The sequence below is a fragment of the Nymphaea colorata genome, chromosome 3 (genome assembly GCF_008831285.2).
Source record: "Nymphaea colorata isolate Beijing-Zhang1983 chromosome 3, ASM883128v2, whole genome shotgun sequence".
NCBI classification, from domain to species: Eukaryota; Viridiplantae; Streptophyta; class Magnoliopsida; order Nymphaeales; family Nymphaeaceae; genus Nymphaea; species Nymphaea colorata.
In genome coordinates this window covers 25,333,132-25,352,746 of record NC_045140.1, presented here as the reverse complement: position 1 = coordinate 25,352,746, position 19,615 = coordinate 25,333,132, and the positions used below count along the sequence as shown (strand labels likewise).

Genomic DNA, 19,615 nt, shown 5'->3' with positions numbered 1-19,615 from the left:
TTGCTGGTTTGATTTTCATGGTCAGCGTCAACTTCCGGCGGCGAAGAGGAAGCAAAATTTAGGTGTGTCTTCTCATCATCGTCTAAAACTTGACTTTCTTCGTTCTTACAAGCTTACTGCTTGGATGTGTATGAAACCAGTAGTTGTCAAAGTCCAAAACCATATATCTCTGTACGCTGGTTGGTTGTTTTCCGCTTGGTCGTGCGGCGCTCAAAGCAGCCACCCCGTGGATCTTTGACCTCCCACCAGATTGCGACTTCAAACACGCCAACCTGAAAATCCTTTCACCTGCACCCGATGAGCACTCGCCCCCGCCTCCCACCGTTATAAAAGCGTTCCTTTGGGTCTCCTCTTCTCATCAGCTTCTGATTTCCAATTACCAATACTCAATCTTCATCTTCTTCTTCTTCTTCTTGCGTTTCTTGGTGGTGCTGTTATCTCTCCGCATCTTGATCATTAAGAAGAGATGGAAGGTCTCATCCCTATGGTGTTCAGGGCTATCAAGAACAGCAGAAACGGGCGCAACTACCACCATCTTCTCGCTCAGAACTCCGGCAGTGGCAGCAGCCGCCACCGTCCGCTGCTCCTTGAGGCGCCGGCTTGTTACGAGGACCGGTCCGGGGAGCTCCGACTAGAGGCGACGGCAGGGCAGCTGCGTCGGAGGACTCAGTGTGCGGCGACGGAGTCGGATTACAACAAGTGGAAGGATGGGTCGTTTGGCTCCAAGGCCCATGTGGGTGGATCAGCTGCTGCATATTGAAAGGGAATCGAAGCGGTTCTCTGGGTTCTGGTTTCGTTTTGAAAGACAGAAGTTTCTTGCTGTGAGAAAGTGTTAAAAATTGTGAAGGTTTTCTGTAAGATGTAAATCTATTCTTTCATCTATCTTCTTGCAATAACAGAGACCGGTAACTGGTTGTCGTCAAATTAACGAAAAGAAGGAATGATATTCTCTCTTTCTCTTCCCCTCTCTCTAGATCTCTCACCTTCTTCTCCCTCTATCTCGCTCTAGATCTCTCGTCTTCTTTCGCTGAATTGATCATGTTCTTGAAGCCGCCGGACAAATTTCCCGTTTTGAAACAAATGGGCATTTTGTCAAAATTCGAAATACTGGAGTTTGTATCATTGAACTTAAACCACAGATGAAAAGATCAAAAAACAGAAAAGAGAGACACTATGAAAATTTACGTGGCTCGGCTTTCGTGTCTACATCCACGTAAAATATGGAGGGGTTTATTCTCATTCTTCTTCTCGTCCGGGATACAAAAGAATTTTTATAAAGAATAAAGACTGGATTTGCACTTATATATATGGCTGTCATACTGTAACATCTCAAGTTTATGGGTCTCTATACTTCAATCTTTATGTCCTTTAACAAGGCATTCATCTACACAAACTTCTATATGTTCTGCTTCTACACGTAACGGAAGAACAATACTGGCTTTTTAAATTTTTTCATGTGACCAAGTTACCTCAAACAAATATGTGAAAACCGGAGATGAATCTTCTATCATTTGGATCACCTACCAACAGCATCTGCATAGCCTGCAATAACTCAAGATCTTATGAGCTGCCTCCACATGAACTGACCTTGGTTTAGGCATGAAACGATTGATGACATTGACTGTATGAGTGATGTAGTGATTAAAAGATCAACGAGTTTAGTTACCAACCAATTTTTGAAAAGTTTGAACATTTTCTATCAGGTCACCATCACCCTTCTTTAACTTGCAGTTTACTTACATATTTGAACATTTTCTATCAGGTCACCATCAACATTTTCTACCAAGACTTTCCATAGAAGAAACTTAGCGCATAATGCCCATATTATGAAAGGGGTTTCAACTCTCCGCCTGAATAGTGGGATTGCTCACCCAGCAAACACGATTATGGAACTGGGCAGCCCAACTGGGGAGACTTCCATTGATGAAAGCTTCTTTTTTACTCGAAATTGAGTTGAAAGCATGTTAAGTCCTAAGCTTGTATAAAATATCTTCTCCTATTCTAGTCAAGTACTGTGGAACACCATTTTTTAAAAACGCCATCTCTAGCAGTAACTAATTATTTCAATCAATTTGCAAGAGGCAAATTTTTTCTTTAGGAATGTAAAAATTCAGCTCTTAATATGAACCAACTTTCCATGTGAACCAAATCTATATGGGATTCGATTCCCTATCAAGAGACTTCGAACAATCATCAATGGATAATGGATCTCTCCAAGGATCTTATCATTGGAATATCCTTTGACCAAATACAGCAGCCCAATCGTGACCGGAACGGCTCGTTGAATAAAAATCAAAACAGAAATCCCGAAAAAAAAAACGGTGTTTGGATTCCGGAATCCGACATGTATAAACGTGTGTTTTTTTTGTCAAGAAAAAACATAATTCTCATTGCCTCGATTTTGGTCCATTTTATTCAAATTAATGTCATTCAGTTGAATACTTAATTTTGCGTTCAAGTTGGACGTGGACTGGGTCACCGAAAGGTGGCAGATGGGTCAGAGCTGTCGACTTGGATTTGGATCAAAAATGCAAAAACCATTGCACCGAACCTGCTCCAGTAATTGTAATCCCAGTGGACATGGGCAAACTATTCAAACCAAAGATCCGTTGCTCCTATTGTGAGACAAATGTAATGAAGAAAAAAAATCGTAGATATTAAATTCGCAGGAAAATAAAAACTGATCTGGAAAACTATGGCTATGAGGACCACTACCATATATTGATAATTAATTTCCAGATCCAGCCCATCAATGGATCCAAAATTCATGTCTGGTATGCACACATTTTTAATTACTTGTATTCTTGGAAATGACAATTAAACCCAACCTAATTGATCACAATTGCAGGTCTATCCATTAAATAGCATACGATGCATAAATATGTGAGAACACATGTAGGCCCACATAGATTACCACAATCTCCCAAATGTGTGATTTGTTTGTTCATGCATTGCAGGATAACTTAACTTTATGAACTCAAAATTGCTATCTTATAATGTTTCATTTCAATCATTCTCATCCATGATCGTATTAACATAAAACCAAAGTTGTCTTTGCCATATTAATCATAGTTATACCCATCATTGATCACATATGTCAGCATAACCATTAATATAGGTAAAACATGGATGTGGGCATGAGAATTACATGAACTATGATCACATCATACCTATCCTCAACTGGTCATACATTAATATCTTATAAAAAATTTTAAAAAATGCAAAATCACATAATGGAACTGAAACTGTAAACCTGACAGCTTCACATCCATGATGGAGAATTTCCCAGGTATACTTCTAATTCATTTATAATTTTTCTTGCAAGTTGTCGTACAATACGTCGGTTTCAACTTTGGGCTTCTGTAAGTAGATGTAGAAAAAAACACTGTAAATTCCTGCTGCAGCTGCCAAGCAACTCAAAGCATAAAATGTACTTTGAAAAAGATATTTTGATGATCCACACAGCAGAGTACTCTATTACCTTTAATGTCAGGCCATCTAATTCTAGAAAAATGGCATGCCATAAGTTATTTTCCTGCATGAGCCCTGATGTAATCCAAGGGAAAGTCGGACCTGGAACAAAATCAGAGTGTTGTTCCTCTGTTTGAAATCTATTTAGGTACAAGACAGAGACAGAAGTGAGGCACTTTGTAAAAAAGTCACAGAAATGCAGGATTTTGCAAAAGTCACAAGGTGAGCTGTAATACTTGCCCTTGCTTTTGGATTTCAGGTTCTAAAGATGCTCATAACCAGAAGGTCATAGAAGCTGCATCCGAGGACCACAACTTCTATAATATCCCAAAGCATCAGAAAAAAACAACATCAACCAAAGAAGGAAAAGTAAATGTGAAGTTTTCACATAGGTCACAAATCCAAGGTGGAAAAAGTTGTAGCCCAAAGCTTTCAGATGGCAAATCACAGACTGTTCAAGGAAAAATTACATTTGTCGGTGCAGCCAACAGTTCCTCTATGAAGAAACAAGGAAAGCCATACAAGTCACATGGAAGACAAGCATATAGTTCTACAGTTAGAAATAATTATTTCAATAAAGGAATGTCCAAAAAGCTTTTTCACTTGCAGTGCAATAAACAATTAGAAGTGCTTCGGCAGTCATTGACTGTGAGCACAGAGTGCTGCCACTGCCTTTAGTGCTCGGTGGGAAATGATGAAAAGATCAAAGCAAAGAAATGTTTCCATAAATGTTCTCCAGTGGTCTCCACCCACTGAAGTTGAGAACACCGACTCTGACCTTGATAGTTTATGGGAAGAGTTGGAACATATCTCATTACATGTTCCACAGTCCCCAGTCAATGAGGTAAAATAATTCATCCTTGTTTTAGTTTGCTATTTATGAATGCACATGGACAACCTAAAGTTGGTTGAATATGGGATACCTTTTAGCTTTTACTGCATTGAATTACATGATACAACCATGACTATTCCATACTGCAGCAATGTACCTTTGTTATTTAAGCTGAATCTCTTCAATGACCAAGAGGATTGGTTCTCTTGTTTTTCTTGTTCTCTTTTCTTATTTCATTGTTCTGAATAATGCAGCTGAGATCTGTTTTACTTCTTCTCTGGATGTTGTCACAAATTTGCCTAGCACAAAGTCATGAATGGATTCTTGTTATTTGTGCACGTGTCAAACATGGCATCCTCTTGGACACTGCTTATCATAGGTTTGAATCAGAATGCAGATATATTCTTCTGGCAATAAAACATCGAAAATCCATGCTTTGAAATAGTGGCAGAAGTTTACCTGCAGTTTCAACTCAAACAGATAATTAAATGTACATTGCCTTTGTCAATTTATGATGTGGGTATTAAACAAGGTCAACCGATGTACTGGGATCGTCATTATATGGAGCAGGTTTTTTAAAACCTGTCTAACTGATATCAGACCCTATCCTCAGCAGTCTCGTTATACCTCGTCTCTAAAGAGGCCAGGTAGATGTTACACCCATGAATACAAACACACCCAAAATAGAGGATGTATTACCCTAATTACTACTATTATATAAATGTTCCATGACATCCTTTTTCAACTTAGAAACAAAAGAAAAAAAAAAAAAAGGTTGGAGATGCATGTTTAGTATTAACCATCCAAATCAAGCCAACCCAAACTTTGAAACGAGATTTCAGATGTCAGTTTGGGCAGTTAATGGGCCTCCATTCATCAAACTCGGTACCTTTTAATTTTGCAACGATGGCAACAGGATAACTTGAACTAGGATGAACAATCTAGGCCCCAAATTGATTATTGAAGTAGCTTCCTGTCTTCTTTTTGTTCTTTTTTTTCTTGGAATCTTTCATTTCACAGCTTTCTTATTCCAGGAGTCAGGCATAGAATTCTTGGATATTGTAAGGGAGGGTTCAATACCAACTTGTAAACACAATTATGTTCTAGATGAAGAAATTGGGATCATATGTGAACTTTGCAAGTTTGTAAACCTGGAGATTGGCTATACTTTACCACCTTTTGTAAGTAACACAATCTGATGAAACTAACTCCTCCTAATCTTGTTCTCGATTTGATTTAAACTAAACTGCTTTAATGTCCTTTGCTGCAGAACTCATGTTTAAATCGGTGCGAGGACTTAACTGGTAAAGAATGGAATATGAACAGGCCTTCTGATTTAGATGAAGATCTGCCCTGAAAGTTTAACTTAAGAAACATAGCTAATAATTCAGCCAGATCTGAAGATGTTTGGTTCCTGATACCAGACATGAGAAGCAACCTTCATGTCTATTTCATGTCCATCAAAAGAAAGCTTTTGAGTTTATATGGAAAAATATTGCTGGATCGGTTGAGATAGGAGAGATGGATCATACATCCGGCAGGGCAGGTGGCTGTATAATCTCACACTCTCCAGGGACTGGGAAGACACTTCTTGTTATAGCGTTTCTTAAAAGCTACCTCAGTTAGTTTCCAGGGAACAGGGCCCTAGTATTAGTTCCAAGGGTTACACTCTATACTTGGACAAGGGAGTTTGAGAAATGGGATATGTCTTCCCGTATATGAACTCTACGCAACCCGTGATTATCAGGTTATGAAATCCAGGAATGGTGAAGCATCAAATGGTTTGCTCGGTGGTCTAAAGCTGCCTGTTGGCATGAAGCGGATCATGGATTGCCTTGAGAAACTGTGCAAATGGTATGAAAGCCCGAGCATATTATTAATGAGCGACTCATGTTTTTCCTCTTTTACAAGTCCGAGAAAGTCAGATTGCGCGAAATTTTATTTTCGACCGTTGAGATCGACTCCGGAAAAATGTTTCCGGAAACATATTTCCACCCGAGGGGTGCAAATATGTTTCCGGAATTTTTTATTTATTTTTTTTGCTCGTTGGCGCTGCTCCTGGCGTCTCTCTCCTCCTCGTCTTGCTCTTCTCATCCTTCGCAGCTGTCTCACCCTGCTCATCCTCCGCAGCTGCCTCACCCTGCTGCTTCCTCAACCCCCACCGCAGCCTCAACACCAGTCTCTGTTTTCCTCCTCACGACTTTCTCATTCTGCTGAAAGGAGTCTCCCTCAAAACCCTCTCACTCTCTCACTCGAAACCCTCGCGACTTTTTTTCACCCAACCTGCCTTCGTCACGCCTTTCCCCTTCTCTCCTTGCTGCTACCTCAGACGCCTTCCGTCGCCAGCACAGCGTTCTTCCTCCTGCACAGCGTTCTCACCAGTGGCTTGATTTGGGCATCTCCTCACCAGCGTAAGCGTCTAGCAGGGGTGAAAGGTCTCTCTCTCTCTCTCTCTCTCTCTCTCTCTCTCTCTCTCTCTCTCTCTCTTCCTCCGCCATTTTCCCACCGTCCATTGCGGCCTATCATCTCATGCTTATCAAACACTACCCAAATGTATGTGTTGGCTGATGTTCATTTTTCTTTCAAATTTCTGCAACTCCATCGACTGTGAGCCCTTTGGCGATTATTGATTCGGGGATCGCGTGTTTGTGACCAGCAGAAAGCTTGGCGTGTCTTACTTTTCCTTGTAATCTTTTCCACTTCTTGCATTTTTCAACTGAAGTACAAATTGGGTTTGTTCGAAGCGGATGATCTGCTACTGGCCCTAGCCTTTTTGGGAGTTACGTGTAGATAGTGCTGGTTACTGTATTGGCCTATATTGTTGTGCTTTTGATTTCTATAAATTCTTTGTTTCTGGTGGATTTTTTGTTACCACTTATTGAAAGATTTTTAATTAGTTTCTTGGCAATTGGAAGTTCACAGAAAGATGCTCGTTTAGGGTTTACGTTGGTTGGAATTTTTTGCCCCATTTGTTATTGGGAATTTGGGCAGGGATCGGTTTACACTTGGTTTCGAATTGAAAAGATGGGATTATTTATCTTGCTCCTTTGGTCTGGTGGTTTATGAAGGTAGTCTTATTTTTAGCGAATTCTGTGTACTAGGATGCTGGCCATCCGTATAGTCTATCGCTACTCTGTCAATGTTGGGATTCTGGTTTCTTCCTTCTTCATGGTTCGTTTGGGGGCATTTCTGCAATCATTAAAATGGGAGGGTTGTCTGGATAGTGAAGGCTTAATTCTTTCATTGTTTCATAATTTGTGATATTGTGGTTCTCTGATTGCCATCTTGCTTAACTTTCTATCGACTGCTCTGTCTAATAGTGTGAGCATTATCATCATGAGAATACTTTTTTGTCCCCTGAATGAGATAACAATGTTGTTGGTCTTTGTCCCCTTATCTAGTGGGACGATATGGTGGTGTTGGGAGAGTGCACTATTCCGTTCTATTTAGAAGGCACTCACTCTAATCACTCACTAAGCAAAGGTTCTTTTTCTCATTGCCGTTGAAGGATTTCTTCCATGGTCCGTATGTCCGTCTGGGAATGTATCTAAAGAAATTAACTTCATCTCATATTCTGCATCTCTCTTCAGTCTGAAGTAGAACCTACTTAGGTGATGCTGCTGCTATTAGCTTGTTTTTGGAAGAAGCAAGTTACTTCTTATTAGTTTACATAGATCGTTTGTACATTAAATTTTTAAACCCTGTTTAAGTGATGTTGCTCCTACTTTATTGTGTGTTGGAGGAGCAAGTACTCTCTTTTGTTTCTATCGAAGCTTCTGTACATCAATTTTTTTCTATACAAGTATATTCTCAACTAAAAATAACTGCTGCCAGCTTAGGTTTCAACTCAGTAGCTCATGTTGTTCAGGTTTTATCTTATGTTCAAAGTTCCAAAATTTAGAAAAGGTAGTGAATCTAAAGGTTTTGACCTTAAAGATGCTAGAAACTGTCAATTTTCCTGAAACTAGACAATGGAGTTATGCAAAAAGTTTTGGGCCAATGGAATGGTTGCAAAAATAACTCTTTTGATGAGGTTTATTTAGTCTCTTCAAGCATCTTGTGCCATATTGCTTGGATATGGTACAGTCCAAACTAATGTGTAAAGTTTATGGAAGTTAGTGAACATAATGAAATGAAGTAATGAACAAAGGAATAAAATTAGCAACCATCAGAAAATAATACAAGTTTGTTATACTCACATATATGTGGTCCGTATTACTGGAACCAGCAATCAATCCAGTTAAAAACCCCTAAGGTTGATTTTTTTTTAGTTTGCTGCAGTTCGCTTCTGAAATAATGGAAGTTGAAGTTTTTTATCCATGACTCTCACTTTTTAACAACAGCATCCAACTGTATTTGATGTGTGTTTATGGGTTAGATCAATCTTTCTCTTTTAGAAAATCTGGAAATATGTTTCCTGTATCAAACTAAGAAATATATTTCTAAAAGTCTGGAAATATGTTTCTTTATCATCAAACACATAAATATGTTTCTGGAATTATATTTCTCAGTCATCACACAAACATCAAAATGGAAATCGGAAAGATTTTTTTCATTCCATTTTTCCAAGAAATATATTTCTGAAAATATATTTTCAATTCCATATGTTCATGCTATCAAACACTACCTTAATGAAAAAACATTAAACTCACATGTACAACCCACCATTTGAGACCGTTGTTCGAAAATTGCATGCATTGAATGTCATAGACTTGCTATTCACAAGCCATCATTTGTGACCATGCATCCTAGTGATCCATAATCCTGGACTATGAGTAGATCAATGATTATGGAAGAGTTAAGAAATAAAAACTGTAGTTTGGAAACCAAATGCCTTTTATACAAAAACATAACAAGTACACTGATGATTTCCTACAAACCTCAACTATCCAAAATCATGGAACACTGTTCTCTAGGAAATAGGAAAGAGAAATAGATAACTACCTTGTAAAAGATTAATCCACTGGATTTATTGATGATAAAGGAACTGTAAATAGCAGCTATGAGCTTAACTATGAGCTTAACCTGAAAACAAATGGAAAGTCTATCAACTTATCAAGTCAACAATGTAAGATTTTTCATGCATGCCAATAATCAAATAAAATAGAAATGTCAAAGCACATAGTAGAAGCAAGTCTAGCCACTCAAATTTTTCCATATCCATCATAGTTGGTTGAGCTCGCAGAGTGTAAATGGCACATCATTAATTCAATTTTTATAGGTGTTAATCTTCTAAACTGCAAACAACGACGATGCTCCCACCCAGGTCCCGAAGCGACCTTGAACCTTGTGGGAGGCTTAGGCTTTTCCGGTATGACAAACCCCATTGAAAGTAGTCGTTTTCCTTAAATATGGCCACACCATGCTTAAGAGCAAAATATCCACAATCACATGGGACCAAGAATAGGCTGTTAATTAATAAATTTCAATATTTGTATAGAATCAGTCTTGGTAATTATGGTTTCCATGATGCCACCGATAGAGTGAGCAACTTCCAAACTCCCTTGTCCAAGCATAGAGTGTAACCTTTGGAACTAATACCAGGGTATTGTTCCCTGGAAGCAAACTGAGGTAGCTTTTAGGAAACGCTATAACAGGAAGCGTCTTCCTAGTCCCTGGACAGTCTGAGATTATACAACCACCTGCCCTGCCGGATGTATGATCCATCTCTCCTATCTCAACCGATCCAGCAATATTTTCCATATAAACTCAAAAGCTTTCTTTTGATGGACAAGAAGCTTGCTTCTCATGTCTGGTATCAGGGACAGATCTTCATCTAATTCAGAAAGTCTGTTCATATTTCATTCTTTACCAGTTAAGTCATCGCACATATTTAAACATGAGTTCTGCAGCAAAGGACATTAAAGCAGTTTAGTTTAAATCAAATCGAGAACAAGATTAGGAGGAGTTAGTTTCGTCAGATTGAGTTACTTACAAAAGGTGGTAAAGTATAGCCAATCTCCAGGTTTACAAACTTGCAAAGTTCACATATGATCCCAATTTCTTCATCTAGAACATATTTGTGTTTACAAGTTGGTATTGAACCCTCCCTTACAATATCCAAGAATTCTGTGCCTGACTCCTGGAATAGGAAAGTTATGAAATGAAAGATTCCAAGAAAAAAAGAACAAAAAGAAGACAGTAAGCTACTTCAATAATCAATTTGGTGTCTAGATTGTTCATCCAAGATCAAGTTGTCCTGTTGCCATTGTTGCAAAATTAAAAGGTACAGAGTTTGATGAATGAAGGCCCATTAACCGCCCAAAGTGACATCTGAAATTTCGTTTCAAAGTTTGAGTTGGCTTGATTTGGATTGTTATACTTAACGTGCATCTCCAACTTTTTTTTTTTTTAACGTGCATCTCCAACTTTTTTTTTTTTTTGGTTTCAAAGTTGAAGAAGGATGTCATGGAAACATTTATATAATGGTAGTAATTAGGGTAATCCATCCACTATTTTGGGTGTGTTTTGTATTCATGGGTGTAACATCTACCTGGAGTATTTTGAGACAAGGTATAACGAGACTGCTGAGGACAGGGTCTGATATCAGTTAGACAGGTTTTAAAAAACCTGCTCCATATAATGAGGATCCCAGTCCATCGGTTGACCTTGTTTAATACCCACATCATAAATTGACAAAGGCAACGTACATTTAATTATCTGTTTGAGTTGAAACTGCAGGTAAACTTCTGCCACTATTTCAAAGCATGGATTTTCAATGTTTTATTGCCAGAAGAATACACCATGTTTTTCTCTCCAACATATCTGCATTCTTATTCAAACCTATGATAAGCAGTGTCCAAGAGGATGCCACGTTTGAACAGATAGCTACACGTCTCCCCTGACATAAAAGGAGGGTTTAATTACTTTAATTTATTCTATTTATAAACTTATCTCTCTAACTGCATGCAAACCGCACATGCCATAAAAGGAGGGTTTAATTACTTTAATTTATTCTATTTATAAACAAAGAGAATATTCATAGCTTACGCAAATACTAAATTTGAAGAAGTTGAACTTAATTAAATTCTCCAACCACTATAGACAACTGCTAAGTCATCTGGCGTTGAAAGCATTTAGCATTATTCAACAAATAGGTTTGCGTCCATTTCCACTCTTTTTGCTACTTCTCCCAAGGTTGTTCCTATTTCCAAGGCTGGGTTCAAGTCATGGAGCACCACCATTGTGAGATGTGAACCTAGGCAACCGCTGAAGAAACGCGGAGCGGCAATTGAAACCTCATCACTTTTGACTTCTTTTCTTTTGCTTGTTCCACTTGAGATAAATTTGGTAAGCCAAGCCACCAAACACCATGAACACGCAACCCCATTGCTTTGCAGACAACGGATTACCACTCAACAATGAGGATACAACTATACTTACAAACTTGCGGGTTGCTGATGGTCATGAAGATAAAGTTCTGTCCAACAGCGCCACACATATAGAACAGGAAGATGTCCCACGCTGCTCAAACGATAAAAGTTTAAAACAGAAAAAAGGGACGCAAGAACGAGGGAAGCAGAGAAAAGACAGAGAGAGAGACCGACCTCCGGTGTGCCGCGTCCATGAAGACCTCCCGACGGCAAGCTTTCTGGTGTCGATGAGCGAGAGACGCCGACACAGATCGTCCGTGAAGACCTCCCGACGGCAAACTTTATGCAATAGCACTTTCTGCAATGCAATAATACGTGCCAAATTGTAGATTTTATAATTTCTTCTACTTCTCTTCTCAATTCTTCAACTAATCCTTTGTGTTTCAATCTGTTCTCATTTTCATGTTTGAATCAGGATCACATCGTAATACCAAATAAACAAAATAATAATGTGAAAATTGCGCTGGTAATGGATTGCGCAATATTGGTAATTTTCCATCTTTAACATTATTATTTTGTTTATTTGGTATTACGATGTGATCCTCATTCAAACATGAAAATGAGAACAGATTGAAACACAAAGGATCATAGTTGAAGAATTGTGAAGAGAACTAGAAGAAATTATAAAATCTACAATTTGGCACGTATTATTGCATTGCAAAAGTGCTATTGCATAAAGTTTGCCGTCGGAGGTCTTCACGGACGATCTGTGTCGGCGTCTCTCGCTCATCGACACCAGAAAGCTTGCCGTCGGGAGGTCTTCACGGACGCGGCACACCGGAGGTCGGTCTCTCTCTCTCTCTTTTCCCAGATTCCCTCGTTCTTGCGTCCCTTTTTTCTGTTTTAAACTTTTATCGTTTGAGCAGCATGGGACATCTTCCTGTTCTGTATGTGTGGCGCTGTTGGACAGAACTTTATCTTCATGACCATCAGTAGGTTCAGATCCCTCACCATCACAACAACCCAAGTTCGTAAGTATAGTTGTACCCTCATTGTTGAGTGGTAATCCGTTGTCTGCAAAGCAATGGGGTTGCGTGTTCATGGTGTTTGGTGGCTTGGCTCACCAAATTTATCTCAAGTGGAACAAGTAGAAGAAGAAGAAGAGGTCAAAGTGATGAGGTTTCAATTGCCGCTCCGCGTTTCTTCAGCAGTTGCTTGTTCTTCGTAAATTGCTATTTGCAGTGTGATAGTGGAGGCTCTGAAGGAAAAACCTCCAATTTGTATATACCGACCTCTACCATATCTGATTTATTGACTGTTCAGCATGTTACGAATTTGAAATTGTATTCAAATGTGATTGAACAAAAGTCTGTACAATGTCTGGATCGGAGCTTTAAATTAACATTTTGGATCCGATCGGTACCTCGCTTTTAAATTGCAACTGGATCGGATCTAAAATGTAATTTCAATGTCAAGAACGAAAATGCATGAAAACTGAATACAGGAAATTTTAACTAGCCGAATGCTTATTATCTAATCCAATTTATAGATCACTCATTCAAGCAATATGCTCATAAAATGCCTCGGGTTCTAAGACCTTAGCAAACGCATCTACAATCATAGATTCTATCTTAATATGTTTAATAGATACCTAACCATAATATATTTTTTTTTAACAACATAAAATTTGATGTAAATTTGCTTTTACTTTGACAAACTTCTGCTTTCCTTAAAATATTGAACTAGCAACTTTATAACTCATTGCTCCAATTTTCTGCTGACTCCATCATGAGTTTGCCAACTATGTCTTGCCAAATTGGCTCCGGAATTGTTTGAATCAATAAAATATCTAGCCTAGCCATGAGTTAAGGTTGGCCCAATTCGTCCTTGACTCGATTTGACTCACCCTTAACTCAACTTGATTTACCTTTGACTCATCTTGATTTACTTTTTTTTTTTTTTAGGGTGAGTGGTTCATTCCACCGTCCTAAGAGAGGCCACAGGCCCCTCGTCACCCTCCCCCTAGCTTCTGAGCTTGCTTCGGGCCCTTTTACGGGTCAGGGATTAAAGCACGTCTGGAGCGGGTAGGTGATACCCAAGAACTCGACTCGGGTTCTTAGCGGACATAGCACTTCCCCCACACCATCGTGCTACTACCCGTTGGGGTGTCTTGATTTACTTGATTCAATGATTTACATTAATGTTATTTTAAAACTTAACCGAGTCAACCAATCAACTCACTATTCAATCCTCAGTCGATCCATCTAAGTTCGAGTCAACGAAAAGGCTTCTAAGGACGTTCCACCTTGCGGAAGGGTTTAAGCAGACGTCCTCCAAAAAAGACTCGGTTCCTTCCGATTCTACGAGATTAGACTTTAAAGGCTCGTAAAAAGATAAATATCCAGACGGGTCTGCAGCTTAGAGAAGGAACCCTAACCTAAATTGGGGGGTGGATTCCGGTCGGGAAGAGGCGGAGAAAGTGCTGATGTGGAGACGGGAGAGCCGAGATTCGATGGGCAAGCGCCCGCAGCCGAGGAGGTTCGAAAGGGAGCCCAGGTGACATCCAATCTCTCTTCCTTGCGAATAGCCTATAGTTATGTACTCAGTTAGCCGATTTTTGGGGTACTTGGGCTTCTCGTGACGAGTGATGCTGTTTTTTTCCTTCATTATGTTTTGTATGATGGAATTGCCTCCTCGGGAATCCAATACGTAGATAAGAACATGAAAATGGTTTGTCAGGGGAGACGTGTAGCTATTTGTAAATGGCGGAGGTTTCGCCTGTAATCAAGATATTAGTTCTAGTCTAGGAAATTAACTGGTTTGCTATTTTTCCAGACCAGAGATGGAGGTTAGTGTATACTGAGCAACGGCTCCGATGAACTCTTAAGGGTTTTTGGTTGCTGGGTGCAATGAGATATGATGCATTGTTTAACTTGCTATCAGGGCAATGTATTCGCAACGGCCACACGTGTCTCAACAATTAATGGACGTTTTTTTTTTCTGCTTTATTGTATGACATACATACATTTCGATTGTCATATTCAAGTTGGGCTCTCTGATTTGATGCTTGTAGGGAGTCATGCTTAATAATTTTCATGCCTTTTAATGCTTTACTAAAATTGTGATGGTTTAGGCCATCTAGGCACGTAAATATACGTGGCGCTTCGTTCCAGATTTACCAAACTGGTGCTTAGGAATAGTACTTCTTTTCCCTTGTTTTATTATGATTCCGCTCGTCCATGCCTACCTTTGTAGGTTCATAGTATCATGTGCTCGACGGATCCTAGTTATCAACGAACATCTCATTTTACTTCATTCATGAATCGTGAAATGTTAACTTTAAACAGAGGTTTACAGTTCTCTGTGTGTTTTTGATACTGATAGCGTGAGATGATTCAGCTTCTCATCCGTTAGTAGCAGATCAGACACTGAGTTATAAATCAGTATCTTTCAAAATGATGTGTTCCATCCTGTGAGAGTATGTGGCCAATGAAAGGCTGTTCTCAGCCAGCTCATTCTTTTCCAATGCATATTTTTAATTGTTGCTTGTTCTTGAACATGATTTTACAGTCCAAAAAGATCAAGAAGAGATGGGAAACCTGCACCTGAAAGATCATTATATGATAATCAAAATCGTGTAGAAGATGCAGAAAGGGGTCAGACACATCGCAGACGGCTGCAGGATGCTTTACCACTTGAAGCCGCAGCTGAAGCATCTGATTTTAAGATACAATCTGGTGTTTCTGGAAAAGGGCCCATTAACAATAAACCTGATGAGACTGTTGATGGCTTTAAGCATCCATCTGATCCAACTGAAGTACCTCGTTCTCGATCATACTTTCAGGTTCATGTTTATTTGGACTGTAGTCATTATCCTCATATTTCCATATTTTAAAGTGCTCATTAGCCCAAAAAAATTTAGCTGGTTCACTATACGTCTGTTTGTGGTCATTTGAAGCTTATCTTGGCTTTTTCTTTTTTGGTTTCACCTTATTGTCTTGGCTGACCTATTACTTCCTTTTGTTATGAATTTTCACGTGCTGAAGTCTCATTGAAGGACGAATGGGGTACTGCTAATGTGTCGTGTGTTCCAAGACTATAATATAACTGTCTTGTTGAACACACGATTACACTGATTTGGTTATAAGCTACTCCCTGTGCGTAGATATCTGTAACTGTTTATTTTTTAATACACTCACACAATGATTACTCATTTTTTCACATGTTCACACAGTTGAAAGTTGAAATGCCTGCAGTTGAAGGCATAGATAAGACAGAAATTGTTAACAGAGAAAAATGTTTTGTGCTTTACTACACTGGAGCTTCACAATGTCTGCTTGAAAAACTCTATGGGAAAAACAAGATACTTGTGAATAACACAGACAATCTAGGATTAAAAAAACTGCACTTTTTGAAATGAGGATTCAAAATTTTGTCCAGACATGACACTCAGTTCGTCACATCCATATCAATGGAATGTCGCCGGTGCAGCTTGGTGTGACAACCTTGTGTTGGTGAGATGGAGGAGGAGAAGCAGGTTCTTGAAGAAGAAGAAGAAGAAGAAGAAGAAGAAGAAGAAGAAGAAGGAGCTGGAGGAGTGGAGGAAAGAAAGAAGGAAGAGGATAATATATAATGTATATACCTTTGTACATCCACTCCCATGTCATACAGATGTTAAGATCTTTTGACTTTGGTGGGCAAAAAGTACAACTGTAAAAAAGAACAGCCAAAAGACCGTTTAATGAGTGAGGGAAAAAAAATACAAGAAAATGCTTCTGGATGAATGGTGATATTGTCTTTTGGTCACAGAAAATTTCAGTTTATAGATTTTGTGGTCATGTTAATTTTTTGGTTGTTTGGTGGGCAGCTGAACTTTGGATTACACAACTGGAAAAAGTCAAAACTAGTCAGGAGAAATGCAAAATATTAATTGCATTCTGTGAATTTTTTATGGGAAGGAGAAATACTCGTAGGTGCTAGGAGTGGGCTTTTTTGCCATGAAATTGAGTGGTGAAAAAAGAACATTATGATACTTTTATATGCATTAGCTTGTCTTTCTTCCAGGGAAATAACAGTAGATGCTCTATTGGCAATGCGGAATTGTGGATATCTGATATGTTGGTATAATTGAATAGGTCAGAAGATCCAATAATTGGGTAAACTGCCGTATTGGGTAGTTATGAGTTATGTGCCTGCTTTGTCCATGCATCTCAACATAATCACATCATTTGAGGTGTAGAAGAGTTGGCTGTGTCATTTTGTTGCTGTGTAATGTTGAAGTGGAGAGAAGAGCACATGGTGATACTTTTAGAAACACTTGTTGATTTTCGAACAGGATAATAATACTTCTCCATTGGAAATGGGGTTATGGTGTATTTAGATATGTCAGAAAGGACTCTGTAATTTGATCAACTGCCCAAGTTGGGTACTTAATGCCTCTCAACAGAGTCCACCCTGTCCTAAGGGTAACAGATTTACACCAGTGCATTTGAGAAATTTTGCTTTTAATTATACAACTTAATATTGTCAGATTGCTTTCATCTGAAGTGGTGGAACTGTCTCATGTTTCGTGGGCCTCTCTCATCAGTTCTTTATCATATCTCTTCCTCATATGAGAACTTTTATAAATTTTGTCTCTCCCCACAACAGCTACTTGAAATGTTGCACTTCTTCCCCGTTTCTTCTTACTGTTGCCATCCTTGTGTACTTATCACTTTGTCACTCCCTTCTTGTATTGCCTCTTTAGAATCCTTGTGACTGTCATTGTGCTCCCTAAAATTGATCCAAGATCTTAGTCTTGTGATTTAAAGCATGTTGCTCCTTAAGATTGCACCATTGAGGTTGAGATTTATTGTCTTTAGCTAGTAAACGGCTGAACTTGTGAATAAACTTTTGAAGGAATGGTCCTAATAAAACCCTCTACGAGATGACTTGAATAGATGAGGATGCTTTACTGTGGTCTTCAAGGGAAAGTGTTTAACTAGATCTCTTCATGAATGATGGTACCATCTAGCAGAACCGTTAGTGACATTCCAGTAAGCATCAAGGATGATGCTTCACAACTCAGGCTACTCAACATTATACTCATGCATTGCACAACCTATGAGGAACACTAAAAATGCAATTAAGTTGTTCCAAAACTATTGCCTAGTTGTTTCAAGTAAAATAGTATACATTATGAGAAGGTTAGAATGAAGCTACAGGTCGTATCATGGTGCAAGGGGTGATTATGGTGTGGAAGGTTTCTAGGGTGGTTGATGAGATTACGGACAATCATGTTAGCTCCAATTAAAAATTTTATGTTAAACTCTGAGGTAGCGGATTGTATTATCTTCTGTTTCTGAGAGAAGTGGATAAGGCCAGAGACAATTGCTATATGAAGTGCAATAGAGCAGACAGCAGTGAATGTCTTAGCAATTGATGGGCTTCAGCTTTATCTAGCTTTCTGTATCGTAAACTGGATATCAGTACATCCACTTCTTAATGTCTTGTTTGATGGATGACAATTAAGGGTTGGTTGCATTATAGAAGAAAATTGGGAATTGGAACAGTTGAAACATGTCTGCTGTTGGAGATGTTATTGAATTTATGGGTAGTGCAAGTTGGCTCTTGTTGGTATTAGTCATGCTTGTGTTTCTTTTTGCATTTTTTCTCACAAGTCTTTTGGATTCGTGATGTTCAGTTTAGATACCTGATTATCTCTGATTTACCTTGGTGGTTCTTGGCTGAGAACATACATTAATTTTTTGATAGGAAGATAGATACTTACAAGCTGCAGGATCATCTATGAAAGCTACAATGCGCATATGGACTGATATGAATGCGGAAGTTTTGAGTTTCTAGCTGCATGTTCTTGTTATTATAATAATTCTATGTTGATACAACTCTCATTGATGTTATTCAGTGCATACAAAACCTTTTTTTCCTGTTAGCGGGATTGTTTCAATCTCCACCTTCAGTTGCCTCAATATGTAACTATCTCGGACTGCCTATGCTTGTCTTACACAGCATGATGAACGAGGCAGTGCCGGGCAGGGTGGTCGAAGCTTTATACGCAGGCCCTATGGTGATGTTTCCTTCCATGCTAGTTGTCATTTTTTGTCAGAACGTCGAATTGCTTTCTTGGCCATCTACTTATACCTCTCTTTACAGAGCGTGGCAGGCGTACAGATCTGAGAGAAAGGTTCAGCGAGAAGCCTAGAGAAGCCTTGGCTTCATCTGACAGAAAACCAAGGGATGACAAGGCTCAAGAGCGACCAAGTAACAATGTTTGGCGCCATGATGGTTACTATGAGTTGGAAGCTGAAGCACCACAATCTGCTGTGCGGAAAAGACCTGCATTCAGCGAAAAGAAGCTTCTGCCAGTAGAAGATGCTACTGCAGCTGATGTACATGCCAACGATTATCCAAACCAACCGGATCAGTCTCGAAATTCTGGTGCAAGGAAGTCTGAGAACAGAGGAAACCAGGATCTGCATGGTCTCGAGGAGCTGAACAGGCAGTATTCTGAGCCAGAAGGGAGGAACATGCGAGATGAACGACCGGGCAGTTTTCATTTTGGGGGCGGCACTAGGGGAAGAGACAGATATGACAGGAGGTACAACAGGTTTGATCGAAATCATGACCGGACTATTGGCCCTCGGGTTGAAAAGTGGAAACATGACCTTTTTGATGAAGCAAACAGAAGTCCGCCGAAGAATGATGAAGATCAGATTGCAAAGATTGAGGCCCTCTTAGCATTGTAGCATTTTGTCCGTTGGGATTTAGTATGAACACTTACTGGTTCTGTTGGTCTCAAGGGTAGCGTTCCACAAGTATTTCTCTTGTAGATCAAGGTTTCTAGTTGTATGGTTATTTGCTGTAACGGATGATTTTCAAGGTGGAGACATGAAACCATTTCTGATGCTTACTGCTGAAGATTTTGTTGTGACTACAGGAATCAATTTGTAATTGTCAGATAATGGTTCTAGATGAGTGTTCTTCCTCTTGTTAATAGTAA

General features: G+C 39.2%; 2 protein-coding genes across 2 annotated transcripts; both read left to right on the top strand.

The window, feature by feature from the left end:
- Positions 1-6,045: 6,045 nt before the first annotated feature.
- Positions 6,046-12,005, top strand: LOC126409914 (uncharacterized). The gene is made up of 2 exons (XM_050076802.1): positions 6,046-6,738; positions 11,644-12,005. Exons 1-2 carry the CDS (start codon positions 6,054-6,056, stop codon positions 12,003-12,005), a joined length of 1,047 nt encoding a protein of 348 aa, XP_049932759.1. The 5' UTR covers positions 6,046-6,053.
- A 1,966-nt stretch (positions 12,006-13,971) lies between these two features.
- Positions 13,972-19,615, top strand: LOC116250564 (uncharacterized). Its single transcript, XM_031624276.2, has 4 exons — positions 13,972-14,172; positions 15,187-15,460; positions 18,625-18,682; positions 18,769-19,615. Exons 1-4 carry the CDS (start codon positions 14,102-14,104, stop codon positions 19,359-19,361), a joined length of 996 nt encoding a protein of 331 aa, XP_031480136.1. The 5' UTR covers positions 13,972-14,101; the 3' UTR covers positions 19,362-19,615.

Bases quoted from the DNA above. Each gene is read 5' to 3' on its own strand.
- LOC126409914 (XM_050076802.1), top strand. From the start codon at position 6,054: ATGAAATCCAGGAATGGTGAAGCATCAAATGGTTTGCTCGGTGGTCTA. The intron at 6,739-11,643 runs GTCTCTCTCTCT...ATTGCTTTGCAG, and splicing joins GCGTCTAGCAGGGGTGAAAG to ACAACGGATTACCACTCAAC.
- LOC116250564 (XM_031624276.2), top strand. From the start codon at position 14,102: ATGTGGAGACGGGAGAGCCGAGATTCGATGGGCAAGCGCCCGCAGCCG. The intron at 14,173-15,186 runs GTGACATCCAAT...ATGATTTTACAG, and splicing joins AGGTTCGAAAGGGAGCCCAG to TCCAAAAAGATCAAGAAGAG. The intron at 18,683-18,768 runs GTGATGTTTCCT...CTCTCTTTACAG, and splicing joins CTTTATACGCAGGCCCTATG to AGCGTGGCAGGCGTACAGAT.